The 25,998-nt window shown below is 36.9% G+C and overlaps 1 protein-coding gene across 11 annotated transcripts in view; it reads right to left on the bottom strand.

Annotated features, from left to right (window-relative positions):
* The window catches only part of LOC105495985 (centrosomal protein 162), a 109,687-nt gene that overhangs the window by 66,870 nt on the left and 16,819 nt on the right, over positions 1-25,998 (bottom strand). For 8 of the 11 annotated variants that reach the window (XM_071096763.1, XM_024797361.2, XM_011766021.3 and 5 more), the window contains 7 exons: positions 19,172-19,287; positions 16,970-17,000; positions 16,041-16,157; positions 9,898-10,092; positions 8,625-8,706; positions 2,824-3,106; positions 1,674-1,935 (listed from right to left, as the gene is read on the bottom strand). In XM_071096763.1, the coding sequence (XP_070952864.1) occupies positions 1,674-1,935; positions 2,824-3,106; positions 8,625-8,706; positions 9,898-10,092; positions 16,041-16,157; positions 16,970-17,000; positions 19,172-19,287 (1,086 nt within the window). The remainder of the gene's footprint in view (positions 1-1,673; positions 1,936-2,823; positions 3,107-8,624; positions 8,707-9,897; positions 10,093-16,040; positions 16,158-16,969; positions 17,001-19,171; positions 19,288-25,998) is intronic. The other 3 variants (XM_011766011.3, XM_011766049.2, XM_071096764.1) reach the window with 2 other exon arrangements.

Here is a 25,998-nt window from a genome sequence, read left to right as displayed (position 1 = left end):
CCCTCCTCACACTCTCTGGTACCCAGATTCCAACAATCCTTTGACCCCACTACGACTCACAGTTGATGGATCGTACCTGTTGCACATTGTGTCACACTCCCTTGATGCCCTTTCTTCCTTCATTGCTCAACTTAAATTCCATGGTCAACCATTCTAATCACTTTTACATACATCATCAGCTTCACTTGCCAAAAATGTATTTTTTGGTAAACCCAACTGTTTTACCAAGTACAGTTCATTTAACAGTTGGTTAAACAAGTTGATTATTTAACGTGTTAAATAACAACTTAATTGTTATTTCAATTTAAATTCATGATCACTAACTTTAATTAGACTGTCTTGATTCCTGACAGTCTAACTCTCCTAGATGGCTACTTCATATCTTCTCTTTTCTCTTGTAACCTCTCAAACACCTTTGCCTAACCCTCTTGCTCATCTAATGATACTTTCTATTTCTCAGAGAAAACTGGAGCTATCACAAAAAGCATTCTCTCCTCAGCACATCTAACCACCTGCCAGCATACATTCTCCCTTCCTATCTGCCTCCACAGTTCCTAGAATGCAGGAAATAGCCATGTTACTGTCTAATGCCAACCCTTCTTCCACTGTGCACCAGATCCCATTACAGCTACTCTACTCAAAAACATCGCTCCAGCAATTCTTCCCTCACTCTTGTACTTTGTCAATTATTTTTCTATCAAATCTTTCTTAACATCATACAAAAAAACCAATCATTTATTTCATAAAAACAAAGCAAAGCAAAAATGTTCTTGGTCTCATCTTCCATCTCGGCTACTGGCCCATTATTTTGCTGCCTTTTACAGCAACTATCTGCAGTGTGGTCTACAACTTGAAGCACCATTCCACTCCTATTTCCGCTTACTCCATTTAATTTGCCTTTTACAGCCACCTCTCCACGGAAACTGCTTGTACACTTTATTGATCACCTCCTCCTTGCTAAACCCAAAGAGCAGTTCTCAGTTCTCACCTGTCTTAATCGCTCAGCAGTAAATGACAGAGCAGTCCTTCTCAACACACTTTCTTCACTTGCTTGTTTTCAGGATTCCACATGCTCTCAGGATTCTTCTAACCTAACTCTGTTTCCTTTGCAGGTTCCTCCTCTTCTGCCTGATTTCTTCAGGTTAGCAAGACCAGGGGCCTCAGGCCTTGGCTTGCTCCTTTCCCTCTATCTATGCTCACTCTTTTGGTATTGTCAATCAGATTTCAACAACTCCCAAATGGTATCTATAATCCATATTTCCCTCCTGAACTCGACTTGTATATCTGTCTGCCTTCTTGTCACTTCTGCTTGCATGTTGAATAGACATCTCAAAACTATCGTCTCAAAAATTAAACTCCCAGTTTTTCCCCAACTCTCAAATCTACTCAGTCACAGCCTTCCCCATTCCAGTTGAGTGTAACTCCATTCTCCCAGTTGCTCAAGCCAAAAATCTTAGCAATCCAAAACCAATTTTTCAGATTTTTGGTTCTACCTCCTAAATATATCCTTATCTAACCACTTTTCATCACCTCTACTGCCACCACACCGAGTCAAGCCCTGCTGCCTCCTGTAAATTGCATCTTACAAATAGAACGTGGTACCTTAAGATTAATTCTCCTCCATGGAAGCAAAGAAAGTAAAACAATATACTAAATAAAGAGTACATGATTACCTTTTCTCCTAGGTTGATTAGAGGTGGAAATCGATCTCAAGTTTTTGCTTTTTATAATGTCCCCTGAAGTTTTATTTTCAAGAGTAGAAAACATCTTGAGTGGTGAACTGGGTTTGCCATAGCCTGAGCTCCTAACTGATGCATATAATCCACGATGGGGTTTCCTTTTAAGTAAAGGAGGTGCACTTCTGGCCTTCTTGTATGGTACCTGTTTACCCATTACAGCCCCTTCTTCTTCAGAGCTAAGTTGAGATCTGTAAGTCTGTACACAACAAGCAAAAGCTCTTCAGTACCTAAATAAACTTTAACTATTGTTGTAAATGAATATTTAAAGGATAGCAAAACAATAGTGATGATCAAATAATGTAGTTTGTAAAAGGCAAACTACCATAGTTAAGTTCTTGAAGTCTAATGCATCCGAATTTTAGTATTTTGAAGCAGACCTTCAAAGTTAGCATTGAAACAAAGTAAAGCAAAATAATAAAGCAAAATTAGCTTGCCAGAAACCAAGATGTGTAATTACTTGAATGAACACAGCAGAAAGAACATATTTTGAAATGACATAAAATCTTATTTAATTTGTTATCTGAATTTCTCAAGATGCTTTAAAAATGTTATTAATACCTTGCCTTATTCCACAAAGAACTGGAGAAGACTTAAAAACATAATTCAAAATTATAAAATACAAGTAGAATGTCTGAATCATGGGAACTATAAAGCAGAAGAGATCAAGAATACAGGAAAAAGAATCAGCAAAATGCAAATTTCTTCACAGGTGTTAATTGCTTTCCTATAAAATGACAACTTAAAAAATACAAATGACTGGAAAGACTGAACAGTGCACACTACAATGATGAATAAACTTTTTCTTATACTGTTTAAATTCTGGACTATATTTTATTCAAAAAAAGGAAAAAATGTATAAAGAATGGCTTCTAAAAGCAAGCTAATGTTACGGTGGTATTTTTGAATTTGGGGATTGGCTAGCATTGTAATAAATATTACTCACAAATATCCAAGATCTACTATGGAGGTTAGTATACAATCAATCCCACTAGTTCAAAAAGCACACACCTACCAATAGTACTTACATACTTTACATAACTTCGGTTCTCAATATCTCAAATCAATTTAGACTCCAAATACTTACTTTATTAATTTTGTCATCCTGAGATAATGATGAAGAATTAACAGATATTTTTTTCCTCAAAATATTAAGGTACATTTTATCAACATGTTCTTCTGTGGCAGTTACTTGTGGACAGCTGTTTTCCATACTCTCATTTGTGGTCTTTTGTAAAATCACATTCTCATCGTTTTTCTCAAAAAAATGGTTCACATGTTGTGAGTCTTGAGACATAATATTTGGGTTCGTCTTCAGGGGTAAAGAGTTAACAAATTCAGTTTCTTTACTTTCGGCCACTTTCTCAGAGCTATACAACAAAACAGGACACAGATAATGAACCCTATGTAACAGCTCTTCAAATATCAGTAATAACCACGTGTGTGTGTACACGCAGACGCACTATATATATGAGTTGTTAACTATTCATATTAAGTTACTGATGTTAAATACATTATTTATAATTTTGGTTAATAGTACACTCACGTAGTGTAATGGCTTTTAATTTCAGATAATAATTTTAATGCAGTATAATGCAAAGGATTATAAAGGTGATGCTGACATCTATTTTAGAGAAAGACCAAACCAAACAAGACTGAGACTGCTTTTGTAGAAGAAAAGTAAAATATAAATTTCTAAGTGAACTTTCTGTAATATATCTTTTATCTACAATTTCTTATAAAGTCGACAGGCATTTGAAATAAGAAAAACATTTTAAACATTTCTAGAAGAAACTAAAGAAATAATCATAATTTATGTTAAGGAGGCTTAGAGTATAAATACTAAAAAAGCATATATTTAATCACAGTATAGGACAAATTTTAATGTAAAACAGAAAAATCACTAGGCTTTGAAACGAAAATCACTTCTGTGGTTTGAAACACTTAAATGTAACAATTCAATTAGATATTAAAAATCTAGAAGATACAACGTAAGGAAATGTTTTAAATGTGGTTAAATATTGGCAAACTACAGGGTCTCCAAAAATATGGCAACTATGGTTTAAAACACTCAAATGTAACAATTCAATTAGATGTTAAAAATCTAGAAGCTATAACGTAAGGAAATGTTTTAAATACAGTTACATATTGGCAAACTACAGGGACTCCAAAAATATGGGAACTGTTAGTCTTAAAATATTTAATCATGTGTCAATTAGGCCATTTAATTTTATAATTTATAAAATAAGATTAAAGAAAGTTTAAGAGGCTACCATTTTCATATAATGTAGATTGACTTCTCGGTAACCATTAGAAGCTTCTAAAGTAGCTGGAATCATCAAAAATATAATAGTTCTTTCCTTCTTTATAGCAGCAGAACCTGGCTAGATGTTAATCAAAATTGTTTCTCATTCTTGCTGGGTACCAACTAAACTATATTTCCTTGCCAACTTCCATCTAGATGGGACCATTTACTAGTTCTTCCCTTTAGAATGTGAGTGCTATGATGCCAAGAACCCAACTTATTTGTTACTGGCTTAGTTGTCAGGTTTAGGGTGGCAGGAAACTGGTAATTAGAGTCTGGAGAGATGGCAGCCTATGTTTTACAGTGGCAAAACATTGCTAAATTGTCATCTACAAAAGTTTGTAAGGCAGACCACATGCCAGCCGACCATGGAGAACTAAGAAAAATGATGGGAAAGAACAAGGAGTTAAGTGCTGGCTACTATTAGCTTCTTTTGACAAGATATTACCAAAAAACTGATGAGCTCAACACAGAATGAGCTGGTTTATAAGCAGAATTTAGAGAGAATAGAAAGAATCTAGAAATTCTAGAAATGGGTTCTCTCTCTTTGTAGACTCAAGCTGTAAGATTCAGCCTTGAAGAATACTATGAAAAAGCAAGATTTCATGAGACTTCTTGGTTGAAGAGTGAGGAGTGACCCAGTCCCTTAGCAAAGATCATATTAAGAGTGTCATCCAGAGTGAGACTCCGTCTCAAAAAAAAAAAAAAAAAAAAAAAGAGTGTCATCTTCACATTTAAGGTATTGTTTCCCCAAATATCCAGAGAACTGCAAATAAACGCAGAGAAAAAAATTTGAGGGACAAGGAATCAAAGAATAAAGCAGATTTAAAACCTTTGTCTAGCAAAGAACTTTTTTTTTTAACTTTTATTCCAGGTTCAGGGATACGGGTATTGTCCACGGGGATTTGGTATTCAGACTATTTCATACCCAGGTAATAAGCATAGTACCCAATAGGTAGCTTTTCGATCTTCACCCTCCTTCCAACCTCTCAAGTTGGCCCCAGTGTCTGTTGCTCTCATCTCTCTGTCCATATGTACTCAATGTTTAGCTCCCATTGATAAGTGAGAACATAAGTATTTTGTTTTCTGTTCCTGCATTAGTTTGCTTAGGATAACGGCCTCTAGCTCCATTCATGTTGGTGCAAAGGATGTGATCTCATTCGTTTTTACGGCTGCATGGTATTCTATGGTGTATATGTATCACACTTTCTTTATCCAGTCTATCACTGATGGGCATTTAGGTTGATTCCATGTCTTTGCTGTCGTGAACAGTGCTGCAATGAACATATGCATGCATATGTCTTTATGGTAGATAATTTACATTCCTCTTGGTACATATCCAATGATGAGATTGCTGGTTGAACAGTAATTCTGCTTTAAGTTCTTTGAGAAGTCGCCAAACTGCTTTCCACAATGGCTGAACTAATTTACATTCCCACCAGCAGTGTATAAATGTTCCCTTTTCCCTGCAACCAGCATGGTTTTTCTTTTGTTTGTTTTTTACTTTTTAATAAGAGCTATTCTGACTGGCGTGAGATGGCATCTCATTGTGGTTTTAATTTGTATTTCTCTAATAATTAGTGATGTTGAACATTTTTTCGAATGCTTGTTGACTGCACGCCTCCTTTTGAAAAATGTCTGTTCATGTTCTTGCCCACATTTTTTTTTTTTTTTTTTGAGATGGAGTCTTGCTCTGTCACCAGGCTGGAGTGCAGTGGCGTGATCTCGGCTCACTGCAACCTCTGCCTCCTGGGTTCAAGCGACTCTCCTGCCTCAGCCTCCTGAGTAGCTGGGACTACAGGTGCGTGCCACATGCCCAGCTAATTTTTGTATTTTTAGTAGAGATCAGGTTTCACCATGTTGGCCAGGATGGTCTCGATCTCTTGACCTCATGATCCACCTGCCTCAGCCTCCCAAAGTGCTGAGATTACAAGCGTGAGCCACCGTGCCCAGCCTACTTTTTAATGAGGTTGCTTTTTGCTTATAAATTTGCTTAAGTTCCTTATAGATTCTGGGTAGCAAAGAACTCTAAATTTCATCGCTGGCACGTGGAATTCACTGGGACCAAAGAGATTGCTAGGTTACTAAACTTTCTGAAAGAATATAATGTCAAAGAAACCATAACCCTGTTCAAAAGAAAAAAAAAACAAGAAACCCAAAAGCCAGTGACTGGGAAACGTAAAGCTACCTGTAGGCAGGAAGTGGATTGAAAAGGGAGTGTATCCCCCAACACGGGCATACCCCTCAACCTAAAATCCACTTCAGTTGTAGCCAATGGTGATAAAATACAAGACAAATCCTCCAAGGAATGGAATGAGGGGCTATATAGAATAATAGATTTAAGGTAGCCCCTTCTTAATAGAATAATAACCTAATCAAGGAAAATCCCTATTCCCAAGGTAGGAGGCCTTTACAAGTTCTTTCCAGTGGTTCTCAAAGTTGCAACATTGATTACTGTATTTTCCTCATACTTTTCCTTGCTGAAAGGGCATATCTACTGCAGTTCCACCATTATATATTGGGATGGGGGCGAGGAAGTATATAACCCTGTCTTTTTAATTCATCCATTGGTAGACAATGAGGAGTTGTACTCAAACCTGACAGAGAGGACTGTGCTTCACCTGGAAATCCTGGTCTTTCAGATGCATACAGTCCTGATTGGGGCTTGGGGATGCCTGCTTGGGGAAGGGGATAAGTGAGTCTGGATATGAAGAAGAGTGAAATTGATATTTTGTTATTAGAAAGATATATCCTGGCAGAGAATGACTAGATGCTGACCAAATTCATTTTTCTTTCTTGGCACAGAAACAAACCACATTTCACAGCCTCCTTGGACCTAGTTAGCTAGATGTGCTGGTTCCTACCAATGGAATGTGAGCTGAAGTGATATGAAACATATGAAACTTCTGTGTTAAGACAGTTAAAAGAGAGGATGTAAAACCATTCTCTTTCTTTCCTTACTGACTGGTTGGATGATGTCATAACAAATCTTAAAACTATGTGCTGATGACAGAAGTAGCCTGGGTTCCTAAATGACTGTGTGGAGCAGAGCCCCAATTCAGCCCCACTGACCCACAAGGGACAGTGATATGAGCAAGAAATACATTTTTGATGATAACCTACTAAGATTTCAAGGATTATGTTATGGCAGCTAGGGTCATTTACTCCAGAGTTTACTAAAAAATTTTTAAGTATGTGTACTAGAGATCATATTACTGACATTTCTATTACATATGATTACTGTTATACCTTTAATATAAGTATATGTTTTAAGCTTTTAAACACAAATGTAAAAATCTATTTTAGAATTCCTATTATTGAAATTGTTTTACCTATAACAACAAAGACACAAGACATGTAAGAAAATCTCTTTAGTTATCACTAACATACCCCCAAAGAGCAATGATGAGTGGGCACAATCTCTCCTTTAAAAATACTAATTAGCACTATAGATCAATGGAAGACTACTAGACTTAGCACTGAAGTGAATGAATTTTAGTGTAAGGTTCACTGCATCATTTTTTTCTCAACTAGCACAAATGTAGAAACAAGGCCAGGAAATCACCACATGTGGATTTACATCATGAGAATATAGTATAGGAAGGGGGCTCAAAACATGTCTGTTGAAGACACAAAGAACAAATGACAACATGAATGAATGACAGGCTACTTCACAGAAGTATTTTATGGAGATCAAAGACCTGACAATATAAGTGGTTAGGCACATGAATGCCCTGTGTTCCTGGTCCATAGCTCTATGGCCTTAGGCAATGGCTTTATTTATTTTAACCTCTTAGGCTTCAGTCTTCTTGTCTATGAAACAGGGATAATAATGGACTATAACCCATGGAGTTGTGGTAAGGTTAAATGAAATAATACATGTAAAGTATTTGCCCAAAGTAAATGTGACAAATGTTAGCTGTTATCACCTACCAGTAAATTGAGTTCATCTCAGTTTCATTTCTTGAATTACGGGCATAAAGACGCCTTCTCTACTTGTTACGAGGATCGCGTGGGAGATTGGAAATGACATTTAGGTGCTACATAAAAGTAACGCTGTCTATGATAAGGTTACTGTGACGTGCTACTCCGTGTTGAAGAATGACAGTGGGTTACACATACTTCCACTAAACTGTATTGGACCTGAAGCATTTTAATGAGGATCATTTCTCTTGTGGCTACAAAACTCACCCTGTGAGATGACAGCCAGTCTGTGACTAAGTCAAAACTAACTGGCTTATAAAGAAGCAAATCTATGACTCATAAACAGAATAACATTCACTTTCTCCCTCATCGTGAATGAACTGTTCCAGCACTATTTAAAGCTGAGGAGTCTGTATTTTTCAGTGAAAACCTTTAGGACTATTTGGTGGCAGCAACTTTTTTATAGCGTCTATTTATTTTTTCATTTAGCCCAAGATTTTTGATGACTTGAGTAAGGACAAATATAAAAAGAAGAGAGTAATGACTCACAGGTAGACTCAAGCTAATATTAGTCATTAGTCATTCACTAGGAATGATTACATAGAACAAATGACTATAAAAGTTTCCAATGACAAAACAATAAATTAAAAAATTCATACCTCACAGGTTGTAAATCAAAACCACTGACCCCAAAGGAATCTATTCTGATAGGTTTCATCAGCTCCTCTACTGTGGGCAGATCTAAGAGGCGAAAAAAAGAGCAGAAACAAAAAATGTAATGTAGGTTGCTTAATTTACATGTGTAATAGCACCAAAATTATATTTTCTCTGACACAGTTAACAAAACAGTACATGCAATAAGCCTGGTTTTCCATCTTAAGTTTCCTTATACCAGGAAAACTTCCTTTCTTATGAAATATCAAATAAATATCTCAAATATCAATATTAAATATATTTATCAAAAAATATTTATACACAAACACACTCTCAGTACATATTTGGTTGATCCTGAAATGCTGTTCTCTAACAAAATACAACTTTAGTATATGTATAGGCAAAAGAGTAAAAATGTCCCTTTAAGTGACTTCTTAATTTGATCAAGGCATATTGGAAAAGAAACTAGGCCAGGCGCAGTGGCTCAAACCTGTAATCCCAGCACTTTGGGAGGCCAAGACGGGTGGATCACCTGAGGTCAGGAGTTCGAGACCAGCCTGATCAACATGGTGAAACCCCATCTCTACTAAAAATACAAAAATTAGCTGGGCGTAGCAGCAGGTATCTGTAATCCCAGTTACACAGGAGGCTGAGGCAAGAGAACTGCTTGAACCAGGTGGCGGAGGCTGCAGTGAGCCAAGACAGTGCCACTGCACTCCAGCCTGGGTGACACAGCAAGACCCCGTCTCAAAAAAAAAAAAAAAAAAAAGAAACTGAATTTTTGTTTTGTGTTTGGCTCTAATTTTATAGTTAAGCCAATGATTCCTGTATTTCATTTGAAAAAAATCTTTTTTTTTTTTTTTTTGAGGCAGAGTCTCACTCTCTTGCCAGGGCTGGAGGAACACTGGTGCGATCTTGGCTCACTACAACGTTCGCCTCCTGGGTTCAAGCTATTCTCCTGCCTCAGCCTCCCAAGTAGCTGGGACTACAGGCGTGCGCCACCATGTCCAGCTAATTTTTGTATTTTTAGTAGAGATGGGGTTTTATCATGTTGCCCAGGATGGTCTCAATCTCTTGACCTCATGATCCACCCACCTCGGCCTCCCAAAGTGTTGGGATTACAGGTGTCAGCCACCTCGTCCGGCTGAAAAAAACTCGTTAATTAAGCTCAGAGACTGAGAAACAATCACTACAGCAAATTGTATTTTAATTATATTACACTAAAAACTCTTTAGAAAGGATATCAAATAATTGAAAAATTCATCTATCAGTTTTTACCGGATTCCATAGTAGAGAAGTTTTTTGAATTCTCTTCATTTTCTTGAGAATGACCTTTCACTGAGCTCTTGATATCTTCCATTGTATTACTATCAATTTTTTGTTTGTCTTCATCTCCCAATGAATGGGCTATATGACAATAAGCTTGATGTAGGGCTTCAACATCACTACTGCTTTGCCCATAGGAAACACCTGCTGAAATAAACGTAATCACCAGAAATAATTACACCACAAATACATGAGAACTATAAAACACTAATATCATTTCTTAACCTGTTAGGAATACAAAAGTAGGGTTAAGTACCAACTAGGTAATTTGCAGCTATGGCCTACCAGCATGGATTCACAGCAGGCTCAACAACTCTTTGAGCAAGTTGAGGTGTGTCCTGATGTGGTAAGTATAAAATCTGCCTTCACTAGTCATTGCTCTTTCTACTACTATTCTTAATCAACTCCCTCTGCATTGGATAAAACTATTCTTAAGTTTCCCAAACTAAAAAATTCCTTTGAAGGATTCTACCTCTCCTTTACCATTACCATTCTCTCTGCTTCTCTGTACCACCAAGCATCCTGTCATCTACACTTTTTCAACCACAATGAATTCAGTCCTCTAACTTTGCAATCCAATGTATTCCAACATCCTGCTAAAGCTGTTATGATCAAAAGCAGTTTCCTAATGACCAACTCCATTTGTCTTTAGTTCTCTTCAACTATGTGAGACATCTGACATTGTCTTTTTCACTTTATCTTAGCCAAAAGGCAGTGAAGTCATACATTGTTTTTTTTCCTGGTAACTGTTTCTTCTGCATGCCTTCTTCTTTTTGTTATTACCACCATTTTGACGGCAGTTTTCCATCTCTTATGGTCTATAGTTCATTTCAGGGCTCCATCTTCAGTCTTCTTCTTTTGAACACCTCACTTACTAGTTTTTTGGCCTGGCTAATTTCATGAAGACTTTTAGCTTCAACTATTACCCATATGCTTATGACTCCAAAATCTATGTCTTGCGTCCTTATAACTCTTTTCTGAATATCAACTTAACAGGCATCTAGATTGTCTTATATCACATCTACATATTCCCCAACTGAATTCATTATATTCCCTACTAAAACTTGTTCTACTACCAGTATTTCCTAATCACATCACTATTTAGTCAGTCACAATAGAAACCTTGATGTCATCATTCACTCTTCCTTCCCTATTAGCCTTCTGATATAGTTTGGCTGTGTTCCCACCCAAATCTCATCTTGAATTGTAACTCCCACAATTCCCATGTGTCGTGGGAGGGACCTGGTAGGAGGTGATTGAATTATGGGGGTGGGTCTTTTCTGTGCTGTTCTCATGATAGTGAATGAGTCTCATGAGATCTGATGGTTTTAAAAACAGGAGCTTCCCTGCACAAGCTCTCTTTGCCTGCCACCATCCATGTAAGATGTGACTTGCTCCTCCTTGCCTTCTGCCATGATTGCGAGGCTTCCCCAGCCATGTGGAACTGTAAATACAATAAACCCTTTTTCCTGTATAAATTACCCAGTCTTGGGTATGTCTTTATCAACAGCATGAAAATGGACTAATATACCCTCTCTTTCCACCAACTGACAAATTCTAGAAAAAAGAATTCAAAAAATTTAATGTTAATAATGATTGCAAAGTTTTGAGTACTTACTCATTTTATAATTTTTATTACTGACAAGTGGAATTTTCAAAATTAGAGGAAAATAATGAATCACAGAAGACAGGAAAAAAGAAAAACAGGTGACTAATCTCTTCTCTTCATACCCATGGTTAATTAACTAGTTATTAAAAATAAAATAGTATATATAGTCTCATCTTCCTATATATACAATGTAAGTTGTGTATATACACAACTTGTAAACAAAAGAGACAGCCAAGTGCTACATACAAGATTGTGTAAGAATGCCTTACAATGAGATGTCTTTCTAGCTAGTGCTTCAGGTCCCCATGGCTACATGAAGTATACCCAAATAACAAGTTTGCTTAAATAAACTAAAAACGGAAGGGGATACAGCCAACAGTTGAAGGGCAGAGATTTTCAAGAGGACATGAGGAAAAAGGTCTTGCTTGTAGCATGAATGAAAGAGATCATTAATTTTAAGAAAAAAGGAAAAGCACACGGTGCCATTTTTCCCTCTACAAAAATATCAGGTTGAGCAAGTATCTGCTGAGCATACATAAAAGGAATTACTTCAATGGTAAAGACCATAATAGTATCAAATGCTCATACCTAATTTAGTAGGTATGAGGTGTCAGAAAGAATAGGTTCTAGGCTTTTAAGCAACAACAGAGCAAACATGCAGAAAAACAAATGACCTAAAAGTTAGAAATGAAAAAAAAAAAAAAAAAAAAAGAGGTAGAAAAGGCTGCTCAAAAAATGGCAGGAAAATGGTACTTTTCTAAGTTGAGTTATTAACCTAAGTCATTTTAAAAATAATTTCATGGTTATGTAAGTTAACTTTTTTCCAAGTATATCATGAAAAGGGGTTCCTTATCTGCCTTTTACATTGAAAACAGAAGACTCAGTAGTTATTTTATGTATTATTATTACAAGTCAAAAGCTCTCATATATTTCAACTTTAGAAAATTGAGGCTAGGCATGGTGGCTCACGCCTGTAATCCCAGCACTTTGGGAGGCTGACGCAGGCGGATCACTTGAGATCAAAAGTTCAAGACCAGCCTGGCCAACATGGTGAAACCCCATCTCTACTAAAAAAATACAAAAATTAGCCAGGCGTGGCGAGGTGCACCTGTAATCCCAGCTACTCGGGAGGCTGAGACAGGAGAATCACTTGCACCCAGGAGGCAGAGATTACAGTGAGCAGAGACCATGCCACTGCACTCCAGCCTGGGTAACAGAGCAAGATTCTATTTCAAAAAAAATAAACAAATAAAAAATAAAAAAATAAGAGAGAAAGTTGAGAAGTGCCAGATACTATTTTGCAGAGGAAAGGGTCTAATTTCATGGAGCAACACTGTCATCCTGTGATGACTCCAGTAATGGAGGCATAGCACAAAATGGTACTTGCCTGTGAGACAAATGAAAGTAAATGAAAGGTTAGATCTAGTCTGGTGTTAGGAAACCTTAAGTTCTATATTTACTAACTTCTTTGATACAGCAAAGCACAAAGAATTTCAGAAATAATATTTTTAACAAAAGAGAATCTTTGACAATGTTTAAAGTTAGGAAGTGTTTGAAAATTAACCAATGGTTGTTAAAGTTAGCTGCTTAACACATGAAGTGATATGGTAAAACAAAAAAAAACCCACTGGGCCGGGCGCGGTGGCTCAAGCCTGTAATCCCAGCACTTTGGGAGGCCGAGACGGGCGGATCACGAGGTCAGGAGATCGAGACCATCCTGGCTAACACAGTGAAACCCCGTCTCTACTAAAAAATACAAAAAACTAGCCGGGCGAGGTGGCGGGCGCCTGTAGTCCCAGCTACTCAGGAGGCTGAGACAGGAGAATGGCGTAGACCCGGGAGGCGGAGCTTGCAGTGAGCTGAGATCCGGCCACTGCACTCCAGCCTGGGCAACAGAGCGAGACTCCGTCTCCAAAAAAAAAAAAAAAAAAAAAAAAACCCACTGAACTTTGCAGTTGTTAAACCTAGTTCACATACTCATATGAAGACTTTCAAGTATATCTTTTATTTTATTTATTTATTTATTTTTTGAGATGGAGTCTCACTCCATCGCCCAGCCTGGAGTGCAATGGCATGAACTTGGCTCACTACAACCTCCACCTCCCAGGTTCAAGCGATTCTCCTGCCTCAGCCTTCCAAATAGCTGGGATTACAGGCACGTGCCACCACACCTGGCTAATTTTTTGTATTTTTCAGTAGAGACCGGGTTTCATCATGTTGGTCAGGCTGGTCTCGATCTTCTGACCTCAGGTGATCCACCTGCCTCAGCCTCCTAAAGTGCTGGAATTACAGGCAGGAAACAATGCACCTAGCTGAAGACTTTAAAGTATGTATTTTAAACACCAGAAATTCAATACCCCGCAGCCAACAAGTGTTTATACTGTATAACTCTAGGTTCTCTACTGCAGCATGTATTAGTAACACAGGGTTGACATAAATAATGACGATAATAACAACAACAAAGTTGTAACTGTTTAGTGACTCCTAAAAATGTACTATGGACAATATTTCATCTCAGTTGACCATCATGAGGGTTCATTTTAAAGAAGAGAAAACATGCTTAGAGGTAGGTACTCATTATCCAATGTCACATAGCTGGTAACTGGCAAGGTTGAAAATATGAATCCAAATCTACATGATAGTAAGTTCATGCTCTACTATGTTCAAGTAACGGACTAATCAAATTATCCTGGAGTCAAGAATATTTAAGAATTAAGACCAAAAAACTACAGCTTTATATAACTGCTTAGATCATCTTAATAAAATTTTTACTTTTAGAAATACATATTTTATTTCTGAGTTTTTCTTAAAACCTACAGTACTGGTTTTCATACTGTGTATGCAACTGATTTTGTTATCAGTTTTTCAGAGAAAATCATGGGTTTCACAGATGTATTATTGAAATTCCATTTTAAATCATGCTTTAAAACTTAAACATTATAATAGAAGCTAATCTGCACACTCAAATGTACCATTTATGTAACTGTAGTAATCTGAAGACATTATGTAATTATAATATTTTTAATAATTTTGCTTTCTTCTTTACTTGTTTCAATGCACATCTCAGAATAAAGTTTCTCTGGTCATCCTGAGTACATGAATTTCCTATAAAATACTGTTAATCAGAAAAGCTGTAGCTGTACGATGGCCTTTTAAAAAATTCATGTCTGCCTACTGAAAACTGTGCAAGGGGACAGACTATCAAAGCACGTATGTGACATGGTTCCTTAAATCAACAGCAGTAAAACTGGGGGACACGCACTCAGCACATGCTTACATCATGGTGGAATACTCAGTTGGGCAACAAGTGAGTAATGTGTCTTGATGGGGAAATTATGTCTTATAGTTGTAATTTTTTGACCTTTATATTTTAAAATGAAAGTAGATGTAACAAGTCAAAATAGTGGTGACTCTTGGAAAGACAGTGACTAGAAATAAGAGATGTGATGGACATTGTGGTTAAAGTCCTCTTGTTTTTTATCTGGTTGCCAATTACACGGGTGTGCTCGGTATTTCAAAACTCATTGAGTTGCACTATTGTGATACCACAAACTTTTCTATAGGTATATTATATATCAATTAAAAAGTAAAAAGCAAAAAAAAAAAAAAAATGAAATGCAAGCTGATGATGGTTAGTGATTTCTGAGTTGGTTAGTGATTTCCATTACTCTTTTTTATCAAGTGTCTGAACTGGTTTAGTTAACCAGTATCCATAGACTGCAAAGCAAGCTAATTAAAAAGTTCCCACTTGCAGCTATTTATGTGATAAAACAAGTGTATTTTTATACTATTCAATCAACAAAAACAAAAAACACAAACACACTGGAAGGCTGATGGTGATATGAGACCGTAACAATCTCAATAGTTTCTAATTTCAAAAATTCCAAAAGACCATTACTATTCTCACCTATTTTATGAACAAATGTAACAAATATAAGTTTAAATATTTATCCTGATAAAATATCATTTTTACTTATGAGACAGTTCTACATAAGATTTCAATTGAAGATGTGCACTTCACTGCTTTAAAAAATTTTGAAAAGGCATTATCTTGAAGACCTTTATAAGCTTTAGGAAAGTCTAGTTGGTCTCAGGTATTTCAGAATTTGGGGATGGGGTGTAGATTTTTCCTAAAGAACTACGGAAAAGCACAATAAGACCAAAGTCCCATTTCTCCTACCCATGGCAGATTTAACGGAATACTCTGGAGAGGCATAGAAAATTAGTTAACGTTCACCTACAGTGCTACACTTTTATCAACATCATTTATTCATTTATTAATAAATATTTATTTAAAACCTCACTTTACTTGGCCTACTTGCATTGTGCAAATTTCAATTAAATTATTACATATGGTAGAAAAATGTCAGATTTAAAGTTTTCATTATCAATATGGTTATTACATACACATTTCTTTAGAAATGTAGTCAATTATTCATGAAGCATTCCATATTTAGAGAACAGTCAGGTTTCCAAACATTTTTACCTGTTCCTGTCATTTCATTCTCAGTCATTTCTGGTAGGCCCCTTGGCTTAGGTGTTATTTGATCATGTTCATCAAGATTGACCTCTGCAACAGAGTCTAGTGAATCAAGTAGCACAACTGAAAGAATATAAAAGAAAAATGTAAGGAATGTAGATAAACTCAGTGGTTCTGCTGATCGAATAATATTATTTTAAACATATGCAATGCAGGCCGGGTGCGGTGGCTCACGCCTATAATCCCAGCACTTTGGGAGGCCAAGGCTGGCGGATCACAAGGTCAGGAGATTGAGACCATCCTGGCTAACACGGTGAAACCCCGTCTCTACTAAAAATACAAAAAATTAGCCGGGCGTGGTGGCGGGCACCTGTAGTCCCAGCTACTCGGGAGGCTGAGGCAGGAGAATGGCGTGAACCTGGGAGGCAGAGTTTGCAGTGAGCCGAGATTGCGCCACTGCACTCCAGCCTGGGTGACAGAGCGAGACTCCGTCTCTCAAACACAAAAAAACATATGCAATGCACATAAAAAGAAAGATAAATGCTTACATACAAAGAACATATAATCTTTTATATATATATGTAACAAGCATGTTTTATCTATATATGTGTGTATGTATATAACAAATATGATTTTCTTCCGATGTAGAAGACAGTAGACTAACATCAACATACATATCTATGCTTATGTACAGCTTAGTGTACATGTACACACGGAAGGCAAAGGGCATTAAGAAAAGTAAAAAAAATCTTAAATATAACAGAATGGATTCAAAATAGACATAAGAAACACATTATTGAGAAAAGCTAGGAACTTCAATTCCTTAGAAATATTTAAAAACAAACACAGATAGTGACTCATTCAGAATTACTTAGATGAAATTTTGAACAGACTAATTTTTTGCCAACTAAAAGATGAATATAAATAATATTTACCATTAGCTAGCATGCCAGTTTTTTCTTCTTCCTAAATTAAAAAAGGAAAATGATGACATGTTTTGAAATCAAAATTAGGTAAAATGACCACAATGCAAATAACAGCAAAATCTGAAATCCAGGGCTTTGTATTCCACATTGAAAAGATCAGGAACTGTGTTTTCTAGGCTTCTTTCACCAACCACTCTCATTTATCAATAATTCTTCAAGACTAGCTCTGACGGAACATCTAAAATTCTCTTCTGAACCTTGGCAATTACCAAAACTAATTTAGACCTTACAAATTCTTGCTTAAAGTATTTAAGTTCCATTTGCTCATCCACCTTGCTCAAGAATTCTCTAGTTTTTTTGAATGTCAAGACAACAGAGCTATTTCACACAAGAGTTCTGCAATTATAACATTACCAGTCTATTTTCACTTATTGTTCAAAATTAATGGCCAAATACCTTGTACTCATTATTTCATCTATGTTTCAAAAGACACAACTTTCAGAAAGACAGGCCACCAAACAGCAAGACAGATGAAGTTCTTCAATATTAGAGGTTCCCTTAGAATAAGTTTTCCTATTAATATCACCTCTACCTCCTACTTGGGTAGGCAGTTTGTGGGATCTTCCAATAACAGAGCTTTAATCCTTCCTATTTTGATTCTTACCCAGACAGTGCTCTGAAGCTTCCACAGTTAGGCTGATACATTTTTATATATATGGTACACCTTCTAAATATACCACGGTATTATGCCTTCTACGTACCTATTCATCTTTTCTTTTTTCTTTTTTTTTTTTTTTGGAGACAGGGTCGTGCTCTGTCACCCAGGCTGGAGTGCAGTGGCTCGATCTTGGCTCAATGCAACCTCTGCCTCCACGGTTCAAGCAATTCTCCTGCCTCAGCCTCCCGAGTAGCTGGGACCTCAGGCGCATGCCAACCATGCCTGGCTAATTTTTTATATTTTTAGTAGAAAAGGGGTTTCACCATGTTGGCCAGGCTGGTGACCTATTCATTTTTCAATAAAATATTGTAATGGTCATATTCCAAGTATAAATCTTATTAAATTTCTAAGGATATTCATCAGTCACATTAATTTCGATATTATTTCTAAGGTCATCTCATTTTTCCCTCAAAACTGAGTGACACGTAGACACCCAAGGACCAAATACTAAGTAAATTTAAAAATAAGAGGATTTATATATACCTGAAAAGTGTTTATCTTGACTTTACAATTTCATTCACGTTAAAACATCTAGTCCTAACACACAGAACCAAAGAGACTGTGCCCAGACACAGACCAAATAAATAGTAATAACAAATAACAAAACAACAATATTAATTGTTCTAGCTACTATTAGATAGCTTCAAAGATAAGTTCTATAAGGTAGGCAATATGAAGAAGCAGCCCTGAACAATTCTTGGTAAGAACTGGGAAATGAGAGAATCAGAGAATGAAGCACCACTGAATATGAATGGAATCATGTCGTTCCTTATCTTAGCCAAGTAAGTTTCAGACGTAACTAGCATAAATATCAGGGAGGAACATTTACTATACTTCATAAAGGCAAGTCATACCAAAGAAAAAGTATAAGTTAATATACTTGTTTAAAAATTAGTTTTGAAATTTTAATTAAGCTTTCAATTTCTAAAGCTTAACTTAAGCTTAACTTATTTGCCAAAAGAAGTCTTTGTTTGTTTGTCTGAGATAGGGTCTCACTTATCAACCAGGCTGGAGTGCAGTGACATGATCACAGGTCACTGCAGCCTTGACCTCCCTGGCTCAAGTGATCCTCCTACCTCAGTCTCCTAAGTAGCTGGGACTATAGGCACTTGCCACCATACTTTGCTAATTTTTTAAGGATTTAGTTTTTGGAGAGATGAGATCTCACTATGCTGTCCAGGTTGTCCTTGAGCTCCTGGGCTCAAACAGTCCTCCTGCCTCAGCCTCCCAAAGTGTTGAAATTACAGGCATGAACCACTGTGCCTGGCCAAAAACCTCTCATAAAATCATCAATTGTCATAATTTTTTTCATTAAGATTTACATTAATTTGATATCTTGAATTAAGAAAATGTTTAACTGTTAAGAGACCTGTGAGTTTACAACAATGAGCAAGATTATGAAGAACTCCATTTTTTGAGCTCTTCATATAGCAACAGGCAGCCAGGTTGATGAAAAAAGTTGCAAAACTGTTAAATATATAATTGATATATACCTGTTTGGGTACACTTATTTTTTCTGATTTGGAATTCTCTTTGGAAGGCGTCTCTTCATCTTTAGTAGTCAACGGTGCACCAACATACTCATCTTCAAAATCATCACTGTAATTTTCTGAAGAAAATAATTATTAAAAGTACAAAGACCACACTGTCAAAAAAGTCTAATTCCAGGAAAAGGCTGTTGATTTCCAAAGGAAGAAGTCTGTATAAGAATAGTTTATGGAAATATTAACATAAAGATGCCTTTGGAGAATCTATAGAACTCTCCACCACAAATAAACAGAATATACATTCTTCTCAGCATCACATCACACTTATTCCAAAACTGATCACATAGTTGGAAATAAAGCACTCCTCAGCAAATGTAAAAGAACAGAAATCATAACAAACTGTCTCTCAGACCATAGTACAATCAAATTACAACTCAGGATTAAGAAACTCACTCAAAACCACACAACTACATGGAAACTGAACAACCTGCTCCTGAAAGACTACTGGGTAAAAACGAAATGAAGGCAGAAATAAAGATGTTCTCTGAAACCAATGAGAACAAAGACACAACATACCAGAATCTTTGGAACACATTTAAAGCAGTGTGTAGATGGAAATTTATAGCACTAAATGCCCACAAGAGAAAGTAGGAAAGATCCAAAATCGACACCCTAACATCACAATTAAAAGAACTAGAGAAGCAAGAGCAAACACGTTCAAAAGCTAGCAGAAGGCAAGAAGTAACTAAGATCAGAGCAGAACCAAAGGAGATAAGAGACGCAAAAAACCCTTAAAAAAATCAATGGATCCAAGAGCTGGTTTTTTGAAAAGATCAACAAAATTGATAGACCACTAGCAAGAATAATAAAGAGGAGAGAAGAATCAAATAGATGCAATAAAAAAATGATAAAGGGGATATCACCACCGATCGCACAGAAATACAAACTAGCATCAGAGAATACTATAAACACCTCTATGCAAATAAACTAGAAAATCTAGAAGAAATGGATAAACTCCTTGACACATACACCCTCCCAAGACTAAACCAGGAAGAAGTTGAATCCCTGAATAGACCAATAACAGGCTCTGAAATTGAGGCAATAATTAGTAGCCTACCAACCAAGAAAAGTCCAGGACCAGACGGATTCACAGCCGAACCCTACCAGAGGTAAAAAGAGGAGCTGGTAGCATTCCTTCTGAAACTATTCCAGTCAATAGAAAATGAGGGAATCCTCCCTGACTCATTTTATGAGGTCAGCATCTTCCTGATACCGAAGCCTGGCAGAGACACAACAACAAAAAAAGAGAATTTTAGACCAATATCCCTGATGAACATCAATGCAAAAATCCTTAATAAAATACTGGCAAACTGAATCCAGCAGCACTTCAAAAAGCTTATCCACCATGATCAAGTGGGCTTCATCCCTGGGATGCAAGGCTGGTTCAACATACGCAAATCAATATACGTAATGCAGCATATAAACAGAACCAAAGACAAAAACCACATGATTATCTCAATAGATGTAGAAAAGGCTTTTGAAAAAATTCAACAGTCCTTCATGCTAAAAACTCTCAATAAATTCAGTATTGATGGAACATATCTCAAAATAATAAGAGCTATTTATGACAAACCCACAGCCAATATCATACTGAATGGGCCAAAACTGGAAGCATTCCCTTTGAAAACTGGCACAAGACACAGATGCCCTCTCTCACCACTCTTATTCAACATAGTGTTGGAAGTTCTGGCTAGGGCAATCAGGCAAGAGAAAGAAATCAAGGGTATTCAGATAGGAAAAGAAGAAGTCAAATTGTCCCTCTTTGCAGATGACATGATTGTATATTTAGAAAACTCCATCATCTCAGCCCCAAATCTCCTTCAGCTGATAAGAAACTTCAGCAAAGTCTCAGGATACAAAATTAAAGTGCAAAAATCACAAGCATTCTTATACATCAGTAACAGACAAACAGAGAGCCAAATCAGGAATGAACTTCCATTCACAATTGCTTCAAAGAGAATAAAATACCTAGGAATCCAACTTACAAGGGATGTAAACCACCTCTTCAAGGAGAACTACAAACCACTGCTCAGTGAAATAAAAGAGGACACAAACAAATGGAAGAACATACCATGCTCATGGATAGGAAGAATCAATATCGTGAAAATGGCCATACTGCCCAAGGTAATTTATAGATTCAATGCCATCCCCATCAAGCTACCAATGACTTTCTTCACAGAATTGGAAAAAACCGTTTTAAAGTTCATATAGAACCAAAAAAGAGCCCGCACTGCCAAGACAATCCTAAGCCAAAAGAACAAAGCTGGAGGCATCACACTACCTGACTTCAAACTATACTACAAGGCTACAGTAACCAAAACAGCATGGTACTGGTACCAAAACAGAGATATAGACAAATGGAACAGAACTGAGTCCTCAGAAATAATACCACACATCTACAGCCATCTGATCTTTGACAAACCTGAGAGAAACAAGAAATGGGGAAAGGATTCCCTATTTAATAAATGGTGCTGGGAAAATTGGCTAGCCATAAGTAGAAAGCTGAAACTGGATCCTTTCCTTATTCCTTATACGAAAATTAATTCAAGATGGATTAGAGACTTAAATGTTAGACCTAATACCATAAAAACCCTAGAAGAAAACCTAGGTAATACCATTCAGGACATAGGCATGGGCAAGGACTTCATGTCTGAAACACCAAAAGCAACGGCAACAAAAGTCAAAATTGACAAATGGGATCTAATTAAACTAAAGAGCTTCTGCACAGCAAAAGAAACTACCATCAGAGTGAACAGGCAACCTACAGAATGGGAGAAAATGTTTGCAATCTACCCATCTGACAAAGGGCTAATATCCAGAATCTACAAAGAACTTAAACAAATTTATAAGAAAAAATCAAACAACCCCACCAAAAAGTGGGCAAAGGATATGAACAGACACTTCTCAAAAGAAGACATTTATGCAGCCAACAGACACATGAAAAAATGCTCATCAATGGTCATCAGAGAAATGCAAGTCAAAACCACAATGAGATACTATCTCACACTAGTTAGAATGGCAATCATTAAAAAGTTAGGAAACAACAGGTGCTGGAGAGGATATGGAGAAACAGGAACACTTTTACACTGTTGGTAGGAGTATAAACTAGTTCAGCCATTGTGGAAGACAGTGTGGCAATTCCTCAAGGATCTAGAACTAGAAATACCATTTGACCCAGCCATCCCATTACTGGGTATATACTCAAAGGATTATAAACCATGCTACCATAAAGACACATGCACACGTATGTTTATTTTGGCACCATTCATAATAGCAAAGACTTGGAATCAACCCAAATGTCCATCAATGATAGACTGGATTAAGAAAATGTGGCACACATATACCATGGAACACTATGCAGCCATAAAAAAGGATGAGTTCGTGTCCTTTGTAGGGACATGGATGAAGCTGGAAACCATCATTCTGAGCAAACTATCGCAAGGACAGAAAACCAAACACTGCATGTTCTCACTCACAGGTGGGAAGTGAACAACGAGAAAGAACACTTGGACACAGGGTGGGGAACATCACACAGTGGGGCCTGTCATATGGTGGGGGAGGTGGGAGGGATGGCATTAAGAGAAATACCTATTGTAAATGACGAGTTAATGGGTACAGCACACCAACATGGCACATGTACACATATGTAACAAACCTGCACATTGCACACATGTACCCTAGAACTTAAAGTACAATTTAAAAAAAAAAAGAACTTTCTCTTTTGCAAAGATTTAATGAGCGTTCAATTTATAAGACTATCTTTGGTTTATGTCATTATGGTACTTTCAAATAGTTCTTAGAGTTTTATATTTTTAGTCTTTTATATAATTAACCAAATAAAAACTTTTAGAGCTGTCCAAAGGATCTTGTATTACCTTTAAAATAAGACTTTAATATTTATTTTTAAAAGACAAACATGACCGACTACTTACTTATAAAAGGAAGGACTTTTGTGAAATCTTGCCACTTTTTAAAAGGTTGGATTTTGCTTCTTAGGTTGACTGATTTTTTTTTTTTTTGTCTCTACAGGTATCTCTACTGTAAGTCTTAACTAGTACTTATGAAAGATCTCTGACCCTTTCCTTAGGTAACTACTGGCCTTATATGACCTTTGCTGTTTTCCCAATCCTGAGTGCTTCTTATCTAAAGCCTCCAAATTATATCTCAATGAGTTTGTGGAGAAGGAAAAGGTGTCTCCATGTTAACTCAGGCATTCAGTCTACTTACGGGCAAGGTTGGACAGGAATTATTTGACCAGGATCTCTTCTTCAATTTTTAACTTGTTCACAGTATTAATTCAGATTTGTGGCTATGAAAGGGAACACCTTTTCAGAGTGGAACTGGTCATTTTAGAAACAAACATGATCTAATTTGTATTTCAAAAAACTACATCACATTGAGAAACAGGATGGCCTGATGGGAAAAAAGACTACATAAGGTACTAGAGTCTACTTCTGGAATGCCTGTTTTTTACTCTTTCCTTAGAATGAAGATGAAGACGACAACTTGTAATTAATACTGGAAGTTAAGAAATGAATTTGAGAGGGTTTGGGAGTGAAACAGGGATGCTTCCAGTGAGTTATGGCTACAGAAACATCTACATTTTAATTCATAAGAAATATGAGCTTGGAACAGCATGTATATTGTAACTTAGGTAGATAAACTAGGTTAGTTGGTTAACTATGTCAGTATCTGTATTCTGAGGCTGAGAAGTTCACCTTTGTTTCTCCTCCACATGAGAAAGAATGCTGCTTGGGATTTTTAAGTATCAGTAGACATATAGTTAAAATCATAAGACAGTTAAAAGTAATTACTTTGTATTAGGCACACTTCTAAGTGCTGAGACCAATACAAGATGATCCAGACTTTAGTCGTCTAGGTGGGAACCACCGAATTTTAAGTAACCTGCGAGATTAGACTTGCTTAAGAAAAGATGATGAACGAGGAAAGAGGAGATATGGGAGAATATGACATTGAACTTGGACAACTGCTTAGGATTCGGGAACCAATGGGAGGCGCTGTGGTGTGTGTGTGTGACTGCGTAAAGAAAGTGTTAGAAACAGTTCAGGCAGTATGGCATAGTGCTTAAGAGCATCACCTGGAGCCAGAAGGCCTAGATTCAATTCCTGGTTCCACTACTTTCAGCTGCAGAACCACTGGCAGGCCACAAACTCCCTTTGCTTTACTTTTTCCATCTGTAAATTGGGGATAATAGGACTTTTCTCAAAAGATTGCTGAGATGATTAGCTATAATGTTTATAGTAATTATTGCTGTTAACATTATTATAGTTACTTTTTTTTTTTTTTGAGACGGAGTTTTGCTCTTGTTGCCCAGACTGGAGTGCGATGGCATGATCTCTGCTCACTGCAACCTCTGCCTCCCGGGTCCAAGCGATTCTGCTGCCTCAGCCTCCTGAGTAGCTGGGATTATAGGTGCCTGCCATCACGCCCAGCTAATTTTTTGTGTTTTTAGTAGAGACAGGGTTTCACCATGTTGGCCAGGCTGGTCTCAAACTCCTGAAGTCAGGTGATCCACCTGCCTTGGCCTCACAAAGTGCTGGGATCACAGGCGTGAGCCACCACACCCGGCCTACTATAGCTACTTTTGTACTTAATCCAAATCAAAAGTTTATACAGCCAAGTATTATTTCTGATTGGGAAAAGTGCCAATCTAATAAGCATTCTTCAAAACTGTATTTTATTATTTTCAAGTAGTAACTAAACAGCCTACAGGCAAATACTAGCATCCAGCACATGAATGACTGACTTCCTCCCCAGAAACGGGAATAAAGTACATTTGAAGTAAGAAGGAAGTGTCATTGGTAGACACAGAAATGAGCGATAAGAAACAAAGAAAAGAAAAACAGCACATGTCAGAGATTTCAGGAACAAACATCATGGCAAATTAAGTTTACATAAAAATGAAAGAGTAAAACTAATTTGAGAGGGTGATTCTTATATGAGAAACATCAGAGATAATATCTAGGCTCTTCCACATTGTTCAGAAAACAATCAGAATATTCACTTGTACCATTCTGACCTTTTTCGCAGGAAGATGTTACATATTCAAGTTACTAGGTTTCTATGATTCTCTATCCTTATAACTTCAAAAATGTTATTTTCAGAAATAAAAATGTTCTTAAAGTTCAGATAAACCATATGCAATGTAAAAGATCCTTTCGGAAGACATTTTTCATCTTTTATTGGCAAACTTAGCTGCAAATTTTTAACTTTTTTGCCAATCTAGAGGACTTTCTCCTCTGCCATGTTGGAGTTAAAGGGATTGTACTTTCTTTGTAAACAATACAATATATAAAACAACTATTTTCAAATATTAGAAAACTGGCAGCAAAAAAAATGTGATTCCTAAGAAAAGAAGGGAGCTAGCCCTACAATTACCTGAAGGCACATACATTCTGAAGTACTGAGCAGGGGCGGGAGATCAGGACAGTCTCACTGAGTAGAGGAGAGACAGATAAGTTCAGAAAGGCTGAGGCAATTTAGAAAATATAAGACAGTAATCAAGAGAGGAGGTGCCTAAGTAAAAACAAAGCCCCAGAAATCTGCATAGGGTGCCCTTGAATCTTTGTTGAATACTAAGCTGTTAATGCATAAAATGAGCCAAGAAAAAGTGGGATGCTGTAAGTTAGACAATTCTCAGAGTTCATACAAGACAGGGAGACTTTTGAACTCTAATCTGCTTAAGTGGAGAGTCCTCATTGATCACTAGGGGCATCCAATAGAAGCCTCAAAAGGGATGTGCTTTAGCAGCA

This window comes from Macaca nemestrina, chromosome 5 (genome assembly GCF_043159975.1).
Source record: "Macaca nemestrina isolate mMacNem1 chromosome 5, mMacNem.hap1, whole genome shotgun sequence".
In the NCBI taxonomy this organism is placed as follows: domain Eukaryota; kingdom Metazoa; phylum Chordata; class Mammalia; order Primates; family Cercopithecidae; genus Macaca; species Macaca nemestrina.
Note: the sequence above shows the minus strand (reverse complement) of the source record. Positions and strands in the feature narration are given on the sequence as shown.